Below are 19,935 nucleotides of genomic sequence, written 5' to 3'. Positions count from 1 at the left end.
TTTTAAAGAATTTGAAAGAGGTTCAGTCAGGCTGCTGTTTTCGTTTCTAATTTTTAATACTTTTCTCATTTTCACCTTGTTTTAAGACAGTGTAACCTCTCCTTGGCACCTAAATAGGTGCAAGAGGAAAATACGCGTGCTTGAATGTGCAATAACAACATAAATTACATGTATTTTGAGAGTGAACAAGTGGGGGGGAAAAAGCTAAAAAACAACCAATTCTCTCTCTTTTTTTAAAGGCATTTCAAAAAAAAAATCAAGACTTAATTTTGATGCATTTAATTGGGAGTATACAGTTTTTACAGTTTCTTTTTAAAGAAAAAAAAAAAGCACTTGAGAAATGATGCAGAAGTTTAATTTGGATACACCTGTTCAGGCTAGAAATAATTCATTACGGAAAATGGAAATTAAAACCTCTAATTTGTGTACACCTGATTTTTTAATATCAAACCATTATCTCAGACATATTTTTAATCAGCGACACCACAGTCTATTTCCTTTCTCCATCTTTTATCTGCTGTGTGTGTGTGTGTGTGTGTGTGTGCGTGCTTCTTTTTGGGAAAGCTATTTAGTACCCAACGATTGTGTGTGTGCGTGTGTGTGGGGGGAAACCACACCAAAACATTTGTTCATAATTATCCAGACGTAAATGTGGAACACAACTGGTACAAGAGCAGCATGCGAAAAATGTATTTAAGGTCTACCCTCCCAAAATGCTGCTAAAAGCTATTAACCAGTACGTGTTAATTGCCACAGCATTCATATTAATTTTCATTTCAGGCCCGACATTGCTGAATATTTCCCTTGGTACGTTTTAAACAAAGTTTAATTTAAGGAACTGCTTCTATCAACACTTATGAAAATTAACAGCCGGGCAATTAGTACTCATGAATTATCCTTTTCCCCCCTGCCTCCTTGCTAAAAAACAGTTGCTAACAAAGAAATTGTTGTTGGGTGTTTTTTTTCAGACAGGGGGCCAGGATCTTGGACCCCCTCCTGAGCCCCCTCTTAGCCTCAAATTCGATGGACTCATCCCCAAAGAGCTGAAGTATGTTGTGGCAGGGAAGTTTAATTTTTGCTGCATTTTTCAGAAGTGCAAGGCAGAGGTTTATTTTTTAAAAAAAAAAACAAAACACAATCATTTTTTTCCCTCCCCAGTTCGAAAGCTTCGGGGTGTTTGGTGATCTATTGCTTTCACCACCTTGAGCAAGTCCTAGAAACTTTGCACGGATGGACCGAAACGGACAGGAAAGGAGCAATTAATTCAGGATGAGGGTCTATGAAGATTCTCACGTCATCCAGGTTGTCCCAAAGGTGCAACACACACAAAGGTGCTTCCCCCCCCCTTGAAAACGAAGAACTGAAGAAGCTTCTTGGGTGAAAAGCAAAACGTCTTCGAGGAAAAACGAAGTCTGTTTTTGCCTTTGGGACAATTTAGGATAATAAGGTAACAACAGCCGTCGCGCGATCCATTAAGCATTGCTGAGCACCCAAAATCTTTTGGAGATGTTGGAATGCTAAACCCAGCGTACTTTTAACACAGGCCACTGCTCTCTGGAATGGCTGAGAAAGGTTAATTCAGCAACACACACACACACACACACACACGATCCGTCACTAAATCTGCCCTGCTTTCAATTTGAATTCACAACGTGATTAAAAAAATAAATAAATCACAGGAACCACGCAGAGAGGTTCTTATGTTGACATTAAAAAAAAAATATCAATATTTTTTTAAACAAATCTTTCCCTCTTTAAGCTTTTTTTTTTTCCCGGGTTTCAAATACAACAATTTGAATTCCCTTTTTATGTAGGTAGAGTTGCAGGGTTGTTGTTTTTGTGTGTGTGTGTGTGTGTGTGTGTGTGTGTGTGTTTTTGTTGTTGTTGCAAACATTCATAAATCCTTCGCCTGGGAATAGAAAAACGTGCCTGATTTGCATAATTAACTCAACCAGTTGGGTCTCTTGAGGAAGGAATGCCTAATTGGGAAGAGATGGGGAAGTTTATTATGGGGGGGTAGGGGGGAGTTTGGGGGGCCTAATTAAGCATGCTTTTTGTAAAAAAAAATAAATAAAATGTCCCTACTTAATTATATATTTACTCCAGGGGCTGGGGGTGACTCTTGAAATCTTTTTTTGTTTGTTGTTTCAAAGTGGGAACACCGGCTTTGATTTTCTCTTTTTTTCTTCTTCTTCTTCTTCTTCTTCTCTTTTTTTAAAGAATAAAGTTTGAACCATCCGGGGAACATTCCATCTCTCGACTGGCTCACTAAAATGTTTATTTTGATGGGTAAAGAAAGGCAGAGCGAGAGCGATTGAAACTCGAGAAAGCAAGCTGGCGGTAGTTAAGTTGATCCTTCGCTGAATTTTTTTTTTTTGGGGAGAATGATCGCTGCTTTTGAATAACAGCTGGGGGAACAAACCAAAAAAAAAAAAGCGACCACCTCAAAGCATCCAAACGCAGTGATAAAAATACGTCTTCAGGGACCCATCGCGCTGGCATGTGTCACTCAGGCCTACCAGGTTGCTTAATTGTCACAAGCGATATTTTATCGGATCTAGAGCTTTGTTCTCACCTCCAGAGGCCTTTAGGAAAGCCTTGCCAACCTTGAAGAAATCTTAATTAGGGCTTATTTGATGGGGGTAGGGCTTATATTGGGCGAGAACGTGTAAAAACCAAGCCAGGACTTACTTTCAGGGTAGGTCCTATTTTCGGGGAAACAGGGTAGGTTTGGTGGGCCGTCACACTGTTGGCATCAAACCCCTTAAAGGTCAAGATGTTCCTTCCAGGAATCCAACCCCCGTTTCAGCCCCCTTCGTCCGAGCTGTGCTTGGATTGGAAGGTTTGATTTCGGGAGACCTCCCCCCCCCCACAAAGCAACCGTGAAAAAGGAACGCGGAGCAGCGGGTCGCTGTCGCTTACCTTGCCGTCAAACTTGGAGTATTCGTTGAAGGGGTTGTTCAGCTGCAGAGGACACTGTTCCAGTCGGACTGAGAGGATGGATGGCTTCACAGGAGCATGGGCAGGCTTCACTTTGAAGTTCTTCTTCTCAAAGAGGTGGCTCAGCTCTTCGGCTGGGGTTCGAAAGAAAAGAGAGGAACATTGAGACATCTGAATGGCCGCGGAGATTCTCGGCCCTGGTGGCCTCAAAGGTGCCTTCTCAAAAAGGCGACTGGACTTTGTTGTTCCTTTGGGAAGACGTTTTGCTTCTCATCCAAGAAGCTTCTTGGATGCAAAGAAGTGAAGAAGTCAGAATGGAAGAAGCTTCTCGGATAAGAAGCAAAGCGCCTTCCTCAAGGAAAAAACGTTGCCCAGTTGCCTTTGGAAAAGCACCTCTGAGATTACAGTATCTGCTGGATGATCCCTCCAAGGCTGAAACCTCCAATGGAAAAGCTGGTCTATGGGGAACTGGAATTTAGCTACAGTTAGGTAACAACAAGGGAGGTGGTGGCTCAGTGGTTAAGACGCTGAGCTTCTCAATCAGAAAGGTCAGTAGTTCGAATCCCTAGCGCCATCTAACAGAGTGAGCTCCTGTTCCTTGTCGCAGCTTCTGTCAACCTAGCGGTTCGAAAGCATGTAAAAAAAAAAATGCAAGTAGAAAAATAGGGACCCCTTTGGCGGGAAGGGAACCGCATTCCATGCGCCTTCAGCGTTTAGTCGGAGACGTTTTTGGACAGCGGCTTTGGAATGGAGGTGAGCACCACCCCGTAGAGACGGAAGTGACCTATGTGCGAGGAGAACTTCTACCTTGACCTTTAGGTAACATGGACCCTGTCCCTGGTCAGTTATCCAATCCCGAAGCAGCTACTCCATGTTACACACACTTTTATGAGCCAGTGGCCGACGGGACAACACTGAGAGCTTCTGTGCCAGAGGCAAATCCCTTGTGTGTCTACTCACACCTGGCCAAATAAAAGTATTCAGTTCAACTCAGTTGCCATGGGGTTGAGAGGGATGTGGAAAACTCTTACACTGAGGGTTGCAAATATGTAGTTGAACCTTGAAGGGTACCACTGGAAGCCCGTGGATGTTTGTGGCTTGGTGAGAGCTTCCAAAATTGGGAGTTTTTAATGGGATAGGAAGGGACCTCGTGAAAGTGGAAGCTAACCATCCCATCAAGAGAAGATGGGGAGCTTTGGTATATTGGAGCATCAACTCAACCTAGGAACTGGGGGGTAGGGACACACACTTTGTCAGATGTTCAGGATGAGCCAGAAAGTTCATGGGTAAGGCAAGGGTGTCTTTATTTTAAAAAGTGAAGACAGGTGAGCTTAGTTGTCAAGACTTGTGGAGCTGTTGCCTATTGCCGATTGCCACTGGTTTCTTCTCTGCTCAGCCAATGTGGAATTGGAGGGGGGTTTCACCACACATCTGCTCCACGAACGAGGTGCCCCCCAAGCTCAATCCATCACCATTTGACAGATCCGCTTCCAAGCTACCAATCTTGCTTACTCCTGGATCTGTAGACGTCCCAAAGATTTACACGCTTGTCTCTCTCGAGGATTGGAACGGAGGTTCGGGCAGATTGAGCGAGGACTTCCAAAACTGGTGGGCACGGGGGGGGGGTGGGGATGACTCATTTGTTAAATGGCGGGATTAAAGCTTGTCAAACTGGAGCCGGCTTCACGGAGACGACAGCTCGAGCCAAAAATATTGAGATGGAAGAGGTGCGGGTGGGTCACCATTACAAAAAGAGAAGACCCCGAGATAACTAAACCGAGCTGAGTTTAACTCAGAAGGGACGGATTCAACAGTCACGATCGTCACTAACACCAAGTATGTCACAGCCTTTTTATCTAATTTGAAGAGACCAATCTGCTCTGGAGAAGGAAAAAAATGCCAGAAAAGAAATTCACGTCTAACAATGAACTTGAGACACGGTTATTCCGTTGAGTGTCATCGGTCTGGTTTGCTTTAGCTCATTTTAACAGGGAATTTTTCCCTTTGGGAAAAGATTGCAAGATCCTGGGCTCCTGGTTTGTTTGGCTGGCACAGATGCTGATTCCATCTCCCAAATTCTTTTCTGCTGAATGAGTGATGGGATGATCTGGGGAAACTGTGATATGGCACCAAAGATCAGAAGGTCTGGCTTGATTTGGGGGTCATTAACGCTCTCTGCGTTCGGTTGTTTTCTTGCAGACGTTTCATCACCTGACTAGGGAACATCATCAGTGCTGGAAGAAAGTGAGGGGTTTTGCTCTGTTGACGTACCAGTGGTTTGATTTGTCATTTGCTATGGGGAGGGTTTTCAAGCTTCTTCGCTCAGAATTTGAGCAGAGCACTTCCCAAAATGTAGATATTGATAATGCAGAGGAGCAAAATACAACAGTGTGCAGTTCATAAATAGTGAACCAATTATTTCCATGTACTGTGTAAACAAGGAGAAAGTGGAGAAGATTTGCTGTGAAGACTGAAAGGAGTCAGCTGCGAAGGCCAATTCTCGAATGGCTCAGCGGATTTTGCAAGGAATCTGGCTGTGTATTCGCCGAACGGATACGCTTTAAAGCGATGAAAAGTGACACAGATCTCTCCCTTAGGTTACAAGCTCACAGCTTCTTGGAATAAAAATGGAATATCTCCCACTAGTCCTGCTTTGTGCCCCTCAGAGGAACAGCAGCCTAATAAATAAAACAAGGGTCTGTGTGTTGTGAACTAAGAAGGCGCACAACGGAAGCCACCCCGTTTTGCTGTTCTCGAACAAAGAGGACAAAATTAATCTGCTTCAGATTAGCAGCTCCGATACGGCAGCAAGAGTGCAGCTCAGGACAACAGAAGCTTGAGATAATTCCCTTTACGGGGGTCCGAAATGGAACAGCGCCCCCGGCAATCTCTAAAACCGATTCTGTTCCCCCAAATGAATCTTATTTGGATCCATCAGGACAAAAAAACAAAGAGGAGGCCTTTGCCCAAAAATTCCAGCTTTGACCACCTGTGGCTAAACGCGAGTGTTGGACTACAAGTCCCATCATCCTGCCTGCTCATGAGACTTTCTGGCTAGGGATGATGGATGTGGAAGTCCAGATGGGCAGCACGCGCGAATGGATGGACAGCTCATGTTTTCGGGTGAATCCTTTACAGGAATTTTCTCCGACGTTACTTGTCTTTTCCCACAAATTGTTTTCATCCTTTATCATGCAACGATTTACAAACTAACCAGGTTTTATGCATGAAACCGGCCTGGAAACAAATAATGAATAAAATAATATATATATATATTTACCAGAACAGGTGGCATTTCTCTCTTTCCACTGCACATTTTTGCATTTGATTTGATTCTGCCTCTCTTTCCTTAGCCGTTCAAGTCTCTGAGCTTAGAAAAAGGGGGGAAAATATATATATTATAATGTTTAAGTTTGTCAACGAAAGTTTGCTATGAACAAAAGACATAATTAACTACCTTTCTATGAATAAAGATGTTTTATGCTGCACATCTATGGTTGGGGGTGCATGCAATAAAATTTTAAAGGTGGCATCTCTGAAAAGCAAATACCAACAAAAACATGAAAATGTTCTTGATTTATAATTGAAATTAGAGGATATAAAACATTAATAGAGATCATAAAGATAGTATTAACATGGAAGAGAATAATAAAATGTGAAAACTTCTGTGATTAATATGACATTTCATTATATAAATCATTAATAACGGTCTTAAAGGAATTTTAATGCACAAATGAACTGAAGTGAATATTACATTACAGGAATAAAATTACTGTTATGAATTACTCTCCCCGTTTCAAAAATTAAAGATAAATGAACTCAGACTAGACTATTAAAGTTTTAAATATAAAATCTTTTATCTAAAAAAAAAATCATGAAAATTATAAAATGTCAACGCTATATAAATTAGCATAGCTTTTCCTTCCCTGTGCTTGGAACAGTTTATAGGTAGTAAAAATAAATGATTTGTATCTGTGCAACATTAGTCAAATCTTAAAAAATGAATATCATTTTTCCTCTTTACATATTTTCGACTCCACATCCAAAAACAGTCCACGCTCAAATGGGTGAAATATCAGTAATCAGGAGACGGATATCTCCGCTGCCACTTGGAATTCTCTTTATGTTTTAAATGTCAGATTATTCCCCACCCCCCCCCCCCCAGACAAAGAAGAGGAACAATTGGATAAACTGGTTAGGACTGGGATTTTTGTTTTTAAAGAAAAAGCTCCTAGAAAATGACACGTCAAAACTTGGATTTTTTTTTTTAGCCAAACTGATGGATGACTGAGAATCGCCATGTAGACAGACCCCTAATTTAGTTATTTTCCCCCCTATGGTTTGTTTTATTTAGCTCCACCCAAAACAAATAAGGGAATAGGTGTTTATTTGTTTGTTTCAAACAGGGGGAAAAAAATTGCACCCCCTTTGTTACTCGATTCCTTTAACCAGGGATGTCTGGAGTTGACCAGGGCACGTTCTTTCTTTCTTACTTACTTACTTTCTTTCTTTCTTTCTTTCTTTCTTTTTCTTTTCTTTTCTTTCTCTATGATTATTATTAAGTGTTGTATCTTATGATTCTTGACCCTTGATGGATATATCTTTTCTTTTATGTACACTGAGAGCATTTGCACCAAGACACAATTCCTTGTGTGTCCAATCCCACTTGGCCAATAAAGAATTCAATTCCACTCTACTTGCCTTGACTCTATCATTCTGAATTCCATTCCATTCCATTCCATTCTCTATCCTATCCTACATCTCCTCCTTGGAAGAGCTCCCAAGATGCTCCCTGAGGGACTCACCTGTATTTGAGCGCCTTCGAATGCCGAAGTCCCAGCTTGAGGTAATGTCCACGGACTGAGAGTACACGTAACCCTGAGGTTCGCCGTTGCTGCTTGGTCCTTCCGAGCTGTCGTCCCCGTTGGCCGAAGCCGGGTGGATTCTTTCCAGGTCAACGTCGTGGTCGATGAGGACCATTTCACACATCCCCGTGTCATCGCTGGTCACATGCGACTGCCGGATGTGAGCCAGGATAATGGCTGGGTTATCCAAGAAAGCCATCCTGAGCCACGCTCTGATGCCTTCCCCTACTATCTCCTCCGACCCATGCTGAACCAATGTCTTCGTTACCTGCGGGACCAAAGGACAGAAGAGGACAAGCTTAGGAAAGGGTGCCAAGCGGGGTGGCCCTTGACTTACAACAGTGACCATTTAGTGACCGTTCAAACTTACAACGGCACTGGAAAAAAGGGGACTTAGGATCGTTTTTCACGCTTACGACCAGCGCGTGATCCAAATTCACAGGCTTGGCAACCGGCAACGTGCATTTATGACGGTTGCGGGATCGTGTGATCGGCTTTGGTCGCCTGCTTGGGGGGAGGGGGGGTTGACTAGGTGGCCTCCAAAGTCCCTTCCAACTCGGTCCTTCTGCGTTTGCGGCCTTCTGACAAGCCAACTCAATCGGGGAGCCAGATTCTCTCAACAGCCCTGTGACTAACGGAGCCGCCGTAAAGAAAACCACCAACCTCAAAGAACACCGAGAAGCCCACAGCTCAACCCCAAAACTAGAAACATTCTTTTCTGTCAACAAGGTATCCATAATGTGATTTAGGCAACGAGAGCGGATTACCGAGGACTGCTCTTCATATTGTATTATTATTATTATTATTACTACATATTATTACATATTATTATTATTACGTATTATTATTATTATTGCATGAAACAGTCAACTGAACATTCAAAAATTCATCATAAATATCGACTGGCTCTGATAGTTGATACGGATTGCTGCCAGCATCATAGGTATCTATTATTATTATTGTTGTTATTATTATTATTATTAGTATTAGTATTTATTAAACGTGAAACTCAGTCAACTGAAGATTTAAAAATGTATCACAATTATTGACTGATTGATTGGTTGATACGGGTTGCTGCCAGCATCATACGTATCTTTATTATTATTATTATTATTATTATTATTATTATTATTAACCACTTGAGGCACTTCAAAGACCCGGCGAAGCTAACTCCCAGTCAAAAATTACTGCTGCCCCATCCACGCCTTCGTCGTATAAACGCTGGCATGTTAATTGTGTATTTATAAGATTGTTAATGGTTAGTTAATTTACCTCCCATGCTATTATTGTGCTTGAAAATGATTTAATGTCTGCCGAGGGAGTTAAACAACAGGCTAACAGCAGGTGCAAAGGCCCATTTATATATTTATTTCCATCTTCCTGTGCACTGAACCCCAAATTCACACCGTTTACGGCCTGGGTGGGAACCTTGGAAAGGATGCGGGCACCTTTCTGGCACCTTCTCACAACTGGCACTTTTTCAACTTGCACATTAGTCCAAGGGCAAACGGCAGTGGGGGGGGTTACCATTTGTAAATATACTATTCCCGTGTCAGGATCTCCGGCTACCAATACGGTGGGCAAAATAACAGCAGAAAAGCAGGAAGAAGAACTCAAGACTGTCTGGTTTTTTGTTTTTTTGGAAATAAATGGGTTTGTTTGGACCGATGTCAAAAAAAAAAAAAAGAAAAGGCAAGAAAAATTTGGATGAAAACACACACATGGGTTGGAGAAAAGGATAAAGGCAACACATACATTTAAAGCCAGAAATATTTTTTGTTAGGCACAGTACCAGAAAAATATGATTTCTTTAAAAAACAGATATATTTAATATTACAGGTTTTGACGGCAGCGAGAATTGTATTTGCACAATACTTGGAAAAACAAGGAATGTTGCCCTGCACTTGGAGCGGAGCGGCTGGAAGGATGGCTCCAGTTGGGACGTTGAAGATTGGATTGGGGCATGTGATGGAGCGATGGACGCAAGGGATGGATTCTTGGTTTCTCTTTGGGGAAGGGGAAAATCCGAAACTCTCCAATTCAGGGTTTTCCCAGATGTGCCAATATGTCAACTCTAATAAAATGGACCTTTGAGGAAATGCATGTCTCGGAGTGTATTGGGTTGGAATTGGTTAGTTAGAATGCTGACATTAACCCAAATTTTGGATTTTCCCTCCCTAATACTCTATTTTCCTTACGTTCTCTCCAAATGACAGCCCCCTGGTTCCGCGGGTTCAAAAAGCCGTTGAAAAAGGACGACCGTTAAGTGAGCTGTGTCTCCCAAATCATTAATAAAGCATGGAGTTTCGGTGCATCTTGCAGGAAAAAATAATAATGATATTTCCCCCACTTCCCACAGATAAATGCTTTAGAGGAATGTGTGATGTTAGCAAAGAAGGGGAGGAAATATATCACAGGGGCTTTTTTTTGTTTTTGTTTTGCAAGAACACATCTACAGTTTGTCAGTTTCAGCTTTCTGCAGTCACTAGAGTGGAGGATAGTAAAAAAATAATTTAAAAAATAAAAAAAATATATCTCCTGTTCATGGCAGGATTGCATTGTTTCCAAATTAAGGTTTCTTCAATCCGGCCCTTTCCAGCAAAATGTGTCTTCTCTGCTATTGACACCATGTTCTTTGCCATGTGTCAATTCCCAGGTACTTGACACAAGAAGAGAGACAACGGATGGGAGGAGAAATGTCAGCTCCTTTCAGGGCTAATTGAAAAAAAAAATTAAGACTGGAAAAGAGATTTGTAAATTAAGCAGGAATGCTTGGAGGTGGACACAACAGGAGGGGCAGGAGGAAGAAGAGGATGAGGGGCAGGAGGAAGAAGAGGAGGAAAGAAGAAGAGGAGGAGGAGGAGGAGGAAAGGAGGAGGAGGAAGGAGAAGGAGAAGAAAAGGAGGACAAAGAGAAGAGGAGGAAGATGAAAGGAGAGGAGGAGGAGGAGGAAGAGAAGGAAAGAGGAGGAGGAGCAGGAGAAGGAAAAGAGGAGAAGAGGAGGAGAAAAGGAGGAGGAAGGAGGAGGAGGAGAAGGAAAGAGGAGGGGGAGCAGGAGAAGTAAAGGAGAAGAGGAAGATGAAAGGAGAGGAGGAGGAGAAGAAGAGGAGGAGGAGCAGGAAAAGAGGAGAAAAAGGAGAAGAGGAGGAGGAAGAAAGGAGAGGAGGACAAAGAGAAGAGGAGGAAGACGAAAGGAGAGGAGGAGGAGGAGGAAGAGAAGGAAAGAAGAGGAGGAGCAGGAGAAGGAAAAGAGGAGAAAAGGAGAAGAGGAGGAGAAGGAAAGAGGAAGAAGAGCAGGAGAAGGAAAGGAGAAGAGGAGGAAGATGAAAGCAGAGGAGGAGAAGGAGGAATTGAAGGAAAGAAGAAGAGGAGGAGCAGAAGGAAAAGAGGAGAAGAGGAGGAAAGGAGAGGAGGAAGGAAGAGAAGAAGAGGAGGAGGAGGAAAAAGAGAAGAGGAGGAAGAGAGATTTTTATGAAAGAAATCCTAGCAAATCATCTCTATTCTTCTTCTCCAACCTGGGTGTCTTCCAGGTGGACAACTGGAGAAGGCCAACCCGCTTAGCCATGGCTGACACGTCTAAACGGCGGGGTCTCCAGAAAAAAAGCTTTCCTACCTCTGAGAACGCAGAATTTTTCTCCCCGAATATTTTAAGCAAATCAGTATTGGGTCTGGGGGAGGAAGGGAAGAAGAAACCCCCCACACTTATAAATTAGACCAACAAATCTGTTTTCTCGACTCCTGCCTGCAAAGAGCATTCTATCAATAGAGCGAAATGCTAATCTCCTAATTAACAACCTAATTAGGTAATTATGCCTTTGCAGAGGGACGCCTAAATGAAATATGACAACGTGGTCACCTCTTTATATGGCACCTGTGGGCCTTTTCAGCTGTCAACGCGAAAGAGTGGAACATCAATTGGAACAGATGACAAAGTGAGGCCATTCTTCATTTCAATATTGCTCGGAACAGGATGGGAGAAGGTTGGTTTGGTTTGGCTTTTAATGTCTTTTTTAAAGGCAGCCTCTTGTTTTCGATTTGGCTGCACTTGAAGCCTGTCACTCTTCCTCTTTTTTTTTTTTTGGAATCACAGCTTTTACGATTTTTGACACGGACCGGCTTCGGAGGTTATGCTGCGCCATGTTTAATGCGTGATGTCTGATTAATAAAATAAAAGATGATAAAATAAAAGGTGATCTAGTACAGGGGTCGGCAACGTTACAACACTCCAAGAGCCATTTGGACCCGTTTCCCACAGAAAACGCCGGAAGCCACAAAACTAGAGTGGGCGTGGCCAACTCAACGTCACTCCCACCCAGTCACATGACACACACCACTCCGCCACGTCTACCCAGGTTTTTTTTTGGCTCCCGGTGTTTTCTGTGGGAAATGGCGCTCTCCCTCCCTCCCTCTCTCTCTCCCCCCCTTCCTCCCATTTCTGTTTTTTTGTGTTTTACCTTCTCGTGCCAGGTGAGGAGTGACTGGGAGGGGAGGGTGAGGGGCCGGGCCAGCCAGTGGTGGGATCACCCAACAGGGAGCCGCAACAGAGGGCCGAAAGAGCTGCACGTGGCTCCAGAGGTGCAGGCTGCCGACCCCCAGTCTAGTAGTTGGCCAAACAGTTTAGCAGAGCTCAAAACGATCCACCGTGACTTACAAACTGTGGCCACGCAAAATTCAGATGCTCTGCCACTGACTCATATTTATGACAGTTACAGAGTCCCATAGTCACGTGATCCCCTTTTTTTTGGGGGGGGGGGGACTATTAAGGAGGAGCTGTCTTCACCCTCTTCCTCTCACAAATGATATCCAGGCTCAGCTGCCTCTTGCTGCTCCGGGATCAACCTCTCCCTCGTAGGAATGCAGCCTACCATACCCCATCAGAGGTGGCTACTTTAATTCATTGTCTTACTCACAGAAGGGTAGTGCATATTGCAGTATGAATGTTGTTTGTACGAGTTATGTGGATATTCCAAGATAGATAGTAGATTGATAGTTCGATCAATAGATCGATCAATCGATTGATAGATAGATGATAGATAGATGATAGATGGATAGATGATAGAGATAGATAGATAAAGTAGATAGGTATGTATGTACGTAGGTAGGTAGATAGATAATAAGATAGATACATAAATACAGATAGATAGATATGGATGGATAGGTAGATTAGATAGATAGATAATAAAAGATGGATGGATGGATAGATAAATTGATTTAAGGTTCCCCTGTCCAGGGATAGATTAGGGTTCCCCTGTCCAATCGTGTCCAACTCCAGACCAAGGTGCTGGGGGTTTCCTGGCCGGAGGAGTCACTGTTGTCCAAAGACATTTTCCATGGTCATGTGGCCAACTAAACCGAAAATTAGGCTAACTTGCATAGCAAAATTCACATAATCGCTGATGGAACAAGATGAACTTTTAGTGGACCGTTTTTGCCCCAGACCTGTCCGGTCTGCCGACTGATTTTGGTGAAGAACAGCTGCATCCTTACCACAAGCGACCAATTCACCTTATCAGCAGCTGATAAATGTAAACGATCAGCGAGAAAAATTGCGACAACCTAGTCGGCTAGATTTAGAAGCTGGGCTAATCCATTGCTGCTCCTCTGTGGAACTGAAGAAGCAACGGAAGCAGTCTGGATTCAGCTGAAAGACATGCTAAAGAGTTCAACAGCCAAACGGACCCCATGCATCTTTCTGTCCTATTCAAAGCAAGCAATTGCCATCCTCCTTCGGAGTTCAAGACCGGAAAACATAAGTGGGTGTAAAAAAGGAAATCAGGTGTGCAATTATTGACTAACAATTCCACCTTTGACTACAGTTTCTCAGCAACCACAGAACAGCCGTGGAACAACACACAAGCGAGAAAGCAGCGCTACCATGCCACAATAGCAAACGCGTGGTTTTAGTTTGGCTTGATTATGTTTTCATAGACATTAGGCCACAATATCGAACGAGGCTACCGGCAACATGTTGATAAATCGTGTGACCACACGGCCATCCCTTCCTCTTGCCAGAAATGTTGATTGCGGCAAACATTATCTGCATTCGCACCAATGATTTCATTTGGCATTAATTTGGCCATTTCACTAGCAGAGGCTTCTAGCATCTTCTACAGCAGGGGTCTCCAACCTGGGTGTTCTGGCCCAAGCCTTGTTCAAATTAAACAAACACAAACTGGTGTATAAAAGCAAACCTTCTTTAATGCAGCGCTGGGAATTCTTTGCATTCCCAGCCAAGTGTCATTTAAACCTAAGAATCCTGGGTGGATTGTAATTAATAGCAGAAAAACAACACAGACAGAAAAAGAAAGATCATAACCAACCAAAGGATGACTCACAACCAATAAAAACTCCAAACCTCAAAACACAGAGACTATGCAATCAACCGACAGCAAAGCCTAAGAGAACAATGGATTTTTAAAGAATGATTTTATGATCATCATTAGAATGGAAACTGTATGAATATTTCACGAAATGTCATTTCCAGAGGCTAGTGCCGCAACAGAGAAGGCATGCTCCTATATTCTTGCAGAATAACAGTGCTGGGTTAATTCTATAACATGGTAAGATGTAACTCATGCTGCTACCCACCAAGATATGGGAATATCTACTTTAATTAAAAGAAGGACTTGGGGTGACTTCATAGCAGAGTCTCAATATTTAAGGGACTCTCACAAAGAAGAGGGGGTCAATTTATTCTCCAAAGCACCTAAAGGCAAAACAAGAAGCAATGGATGGAAATTAATCAAGAGAGAAGCAATCTAGAACTAAGAAGTAATTTCCTGACAGTGAGATCAATTAATCAGTGGAAGAACTTGCCTTCAGAAGTGCTGGATGCTCCAACACTGGAGGTTTTTAAGAAGAAATTGGACAGCCATTTGTCTGAATGGTGTAGAATTTCCTTCCTGAGTAGGGGTTGGACTAGAAGACCTCCAAGGTCCCTTCCAACTCTATAAATCTATATTTCTATTTCTATATTAAATCTATATTTCAAAGTGGGGAAATTAGCAGGAGGGTCCCAAATTGGGGAAGGCTGAATCATATCCATATCCTCCATTCCCAATAAGGAAAAACCAGGAAGCGTTTTTAACAAAAGCAGGTTTACACGATGCGTTTCCCATACTTCGCGATGATTTCACGTCAATATTACATCGGTGACTCCAGCATCCCATGTCTTGTCGCAGGAAATAATAACTTTTCTGCCACAATTCACAATCCCAAAGTGAAGTGGACTTGAAACCAACTGGGATCCATTTTAGGGAAGGGGAGCATTTGATTTAAAAAAAAACACCCCCCCCAAAACGAGATGACTCTTTAAATTTTGATAAAACCCATACTACGCTTGCGGCATACAGATCCCCCGCCCTGGGAAAATAATTGGCTTGCCTTAGGGAAAAGTTTGGGAGACAGCAAAACAGGTTTTAGCAGTTCGCATTTCTTGTACTCCAAATACACAACAACAACAACAACAAATTAGCATATTGGCTCCTCCCCCATTCACTTGTTTTGCAGCGCAGTGGCCTAAGGAAGTCAACCACAACAAAAGGGGGAAGAAAAAGCCTTTTTTTCTCGGAGGCGGGAAAAAAGGAGGTAGAGAAAAAAACAGGACCGCCCGCCCCATAAGTCACAGCAGAGCCCCTTGGGGTCAAAAGTCAGCCTTAGGGGTGGGTGGGTAAGGGTCAAGTTTTGGGAGTCAAAGCCCCCTTCCCCCCTATTTCCATCCCAATCCCTGCAAATAAGGGAGAGTCTTAAGATCCCCCCCACCCCCTGAAATCGGTGGACTCCAACTCCCAGAATCCCTGCAGGGACAAGAAGGGAGCAGGGATTATGGGAGTTGGAGTCCACCGGTTCTTGAAGGGTGGCAATTGGTCACCCCTGGTCTCTTTTATGGGGGGAGGGAAGGGGTTGTAATCTAATCCCTCTAGGGACAGTATGGGGAGGGGAGACTAGTGGGGGGCTAGGGTCCATGGGGAGGGGGGAAAGAGACCCCCCATTCTTGCCAGAGCTGGGATGGGTGGGAGGGGCTGCCCTCCCTAAGGAGCAGTAGGGCCAATGGGGCTGCAGACCCTCAGGTGAGGGGGTGAGATGGGGGTGAGGGCACCCCTCCCCCAGCCCTTCCCTCCCCAGCCTCTCCCCTCCCCCAAAGGGCGCTCCTTCATCCAGGGCCTCTCGGGCCCCATCGAGGGCTCGTCCCTCCTTCCCCACAGGCCGCGCACGATGGGACCTGGAGTCCAGGACGGGGGTGGGGCGGGGGTGAGGATTCCCCAACCAGGCAGGCCTGCAATGGACTTACGGGCCGGGCGGGCGCCGCCGTCGCTACCGTTCCCCACCCCGCCAGGCGTGGGGGCGTGTTTTGGGGGAAGGGGGCCTCCGAAACCGCGGCCTGTGGGGAGGAGGGTCGCTTCACGGAGTCGCGGGCAACGCTGCGAGGTTCAGCCACGGGACGCGCCGACCCGGAAGTACTAGTGCCGCCATTCGGAAGTGGCCGGAAACCGGGGTAAAGCGGGGGGGGGGCCGGTGAGGTCTAGCGGAGGCCGCCGGCCGGGGCTGCGTGTGCGCATGCGCTTCGCGGAGGGCGGGGAGGAAAACAGAGGGGCGGCCATAAAGGCGCCGTGTGCGTAGGAGAGACAGCGGTGGTGGCGGCAGGCGAGGTCTGATGGGTCCTAGTGCTCTCCGTCTATTCGGATTCAAACATATATGTGTTTTTGTGTGTGTGTTCTGTAAGAAGACTTCAGGAATTATTTTTTCTATGCCGTTTTTCTTTTTCCTTGCAGGGATTGACAATTTTCGTTGCATGATGGATTACTTTGTTTTGTTTTTAAATGGTTACCCACCCAGGATGCCTACGTGAAAAACGATCATTTTGTTGGGCGGTGGAGGTCAACTGTCTATGTCTAGGGAGATTCTCCATCATCCATCAGGTCAAAGTTGTCCCAAAGGTGCTTTTTTTATCCCAAGAGGCAACTGGACTTTCTGTTTTTTTTTTTTTCTTTGAAGACGTTTCGCTTCTCATCTGAGGAGCTTCTTCAGTTCTGACTGGATGGTGGGGAAGGATGGATACTCCTTGCAGACAGCCGGTCATTTGCATCCTTTTTAGAGAGTCCTTGAGGCCACTTGGAGGTTTAGGTCTATGGAGATTCTCGATCATCCATCAGGTTACGGTTATCCCAAATGTGCTTTTTTTATCCCAAGAGGCAACTGGACTTTCGGGTTTTTTTTTCTTTGAAGACTTTTCGCTTCTTAGCAGAAAAGCTTCTTCAGCTCTCTCTTCAGCTGCTCTTCTCTCTTCTTCAGAGCTGAAGAAGCTTCTCAGATGAGAAGCGAAACATCTTCAAAGAAAAAAAACCAGAAAGTCCAGTTGCCTCTTGGGATAAAAAAGCACCTTTGGGTCAACTGCGATACTCTCCATCCTCCAACAATAGGAAAACCACCAAATTTCCAAAAACCTTCAAGATGCTGAGGGTGAAAAATAGCAAGCCCAAAGTAGAAGAACTGGAAAATTTACTCAGATGCTCAACTTTGCTCCAACTCACTTCCTGCTTTTCGCTTTTGTTCAAGTTTATATTTTAATGTATTGAAAGGGTGGAGTCTAACATTTTGACCTCTGCTTAAGTCAGACAGACTTGTCTGTGTTCACTTCTGAACAGGCATGAAATGAATTTTTTTCATCCACGTTTTTCATACACACACACAAACACACCCCAAAATGAAATAAAAACCCTAGACAGAAATCCTGCTTGGTCCCCACCCCCAAAAGGCCTCAAATCCAGACCTCCTTAGCTTCAGTGGAAGGAGAGTGAAGTCTTCAGTCAGGTCCTCCTGTGTGGATTAGTTAGGCAGGCAGATATGCTGCCTGTACCATGAAGTCTTCACTCAGGTCCTCTCATAAAGATTATGAAGAGAGATGAAAGTTACATTACTATGATGGGGCTGTACTGTTCGTTTATGCGTCTCCATGCATATGTGCAGTACATGCATACACACAATCAAACACACTTCATACTTTCTGAGGTAAAAATTTCTGCTTCACTGTGAGGCCTAGGCTCAAGTTCTTTGACAGCAATCTCTCTCTCTCTCTCTCTCTCTCTCTCTCTCCCTCCCTCTCTCTAAAGATATAAACTACTGTGCACTGTGAAGTTTTCACTCAGGTCCTCATGTGAAGATGAAATAGATAGGCATAGCTATAAGCCACAGTTCTCTCCATTGTGAAGTCTTCACTCAGGTCCGTCCATCCCCCCCCCTCTTCCCCCCCCAATTTAAGATATAAACTACTGTCACTCAGGTTCTTATACAGACACTAAAATAGATATAAGCTAAACTACTGTACATTGTGAAGTTTTCACTCAGGTTCATTTACACACATACAAACATTCCCTCAGTTCCTCCTACATAAAGCTGGCATCCATATAAGTTACCCTCTCCACTACATGAAGTCTTCACTCAGGCCCTCACAGATGAAAAAAGGATAGGCCTAAACCTCAGTCCTCTGCGCTGTGAAGTCTTCACTCAGGTCCACCCATCTCCAGCCTCCCTCCTTCCCTCCCACCCTCTCTCTCCCCCCTCCCTTCCTCCTCCTTTATACATAAAGAAAGTTTTACTTCAGACTAAGTCTTCACTCAGGTCCTCACTTACAGATTGAAAGGGTAGGCATGACTTGCCATCGTAGTACTATAAGCACTGCAAAGTTTTCACTCAGGTCCACTCCCCCCCCGCCTTCCCCTACAGAACCCCAACTACTGATACTTCATCATGTGAGAATCTGAGGGAGAAGGAGAAAATCTGCCTATCACCGACTGAGCCTTTAAAACGAACAACCCATTGAATAAACCCATTCCTTCTCTCTCTCTCAGGATTGTTGTTGTGGGACGATATAACAATGAAAGCTTGTTTGATTTTGACAGTTAAGCTACAGGTCTGCAAATGAAAAACACCATGAATCCTCTAGCCCTGACTTAGCCGTGAAACTTGGCTGGGTGACTTTGGGCCAATCACTACAAATTCTGGTTAATTGTTCTCTCAGGAGATTTCTCCTTAGTTCTAGATTGGATGTCTCCTGAATTAGTTTCCATCCATTGTTTCCTTGGCTTGCCTTTAGGTGCTTTGGAAAATAAATTTATGTTATTTATTTAGTTTGCTGAGCATGTATGAGAAAACTTGACACACACCCCTCCTCTTTGTAGCAGCCTGTCAGATAATTGGACTGCTATCATGCAATCACCCCCTCATCCTTCTTTTCACTACACACCCAATTCTCGCAACCGATGAAGGGCCCAGGGAGAAGGTGGGCAGGCCCCTTTTGCGACCTTCTGACAAGCAAAGTTAATGGGGAAACCAGATCTACTTCACAACCGTGTTACTAAGTTAACCACTGAAATGATTTACACTCCACCACTGGGGCAAGATTAACAGATGAACAGAATAGCTCGCAAAATGGACCAAAACTAAAATAAAATAAAATAGAAGATAAAATAGAATAGAATGTAGAATAGAATAGAAATAGAATAGAAATAGAATTCTTTATTGGCCAAGTGTGAGTGGACACACAAGGAATTTGTCTTGGTGCAAATGCTCTCAGTGTACAGAAAAGATAAGATACATCCGTCAAGAGTCATACGTGACAGAACTGCGATTCCAAGAATTCCCAACTTTTAGCCCCATCCAGGTAACACCCCCCCACCCCCCATTGGGACAAGCTGTTCTAGGAAGACAAAAGTTTGTGTTGTGTGTTGTTGCTGCTTCTTGGCCGGCTGATGAATGAAGACGGAGAGGTAATGGAAGAATTGTTGCTCACTATAATTCTGTTTGAAACACCCTCGCCTCCCTCTTAATATTTTGTAACATGTAATGTCCAGGAATACTTAATTAAGAGTGTCTCCAATTATATATGCAGCCCTGCAAGAGGGAGCATTGGAACCATAAATAAAAGGAGGCAGGAATAAATTCATAATTAAGAATGCATTAGGAATTACAAGCATAATTTACTAATGCGCATTGGAATAAATTTCCAACTGTAATATTTTTTAAATATAGGCATTAATAAATAATGGTAAACAGAATGTTGAATATATATATATATATATATACACAGTCCAAAATGCCATGTTGTTAAAGAGTTGCTGAGAAATAAATTTTA

General features: G+C 43.7%; 1 protein-coding gene across 7 annotated transcripts in view; it reads right to left on the bottom strand.

Annotated features, from left to right (window-relative positions):
* The window catches only part of MAPKAP1 (MAPK associated protein 1), an 81,224-nt gene extending 64,886 nt beyond the window's left edge, over window positions 1-16,338 (bottom strand). For 3 of the 7 annotated variants that reach the window (XM_087914620.1, XM_087914622.1, XM_087914619.1), the window contains exons 1-4: window positions 16,096-16,290; window positions 7,746-8,073; window positions 6,221-6,310; window positions 2,923-3,074 (exon numbers count right to left, since the gene is read on the bottom strand). In XM_087914620.1, the coding sequence (XP_087770746.1) occupies window positions 2,923-3,074; window positions 6,221-6,310; window positions 7,746-8,004 (501 nt within the window). In that variant the 5' untranslated portion in view covers window positions 8,005-8,073; window positions 16,096-16,290. Of the gene's footprint in view, window positions 1-2,922; window positions 3,075-6,220; window positions 6,311-7,745; window positions 8,074-16,095 lie in introns of those variants that run through there. The other 4 variants (XM_087914616.1, XM_087914623.1, XM_087914618.1 and 1 more) reach the window with 4 other exon arrangements.
* Window positions 16,339-19,935: the final 3,597 nt, after the last annotated feature.

The sequence above is a fragment of the Pseudonaja textilis genome, chromosome 17 (assembly GCF_049901715.1).
Source record: "Pseudonaja textilis isolate UNSWEBS1 chromosome 17, rPseTex1.2, whole genome shotgun sequence".
NCBI classification, from domain to species: domain Eukaryota; kingdom Metazoa; phylum Chordata; class Lepidosauria; order Squamata; family Elapidae; genus Pseudonaja; species Pseudonaja textilis.
The sequence above is the reverse complement of the archived record's forward strand: the minus strand, read 5'-3'. Positions and strand labels throughout refer to the sequence as shown.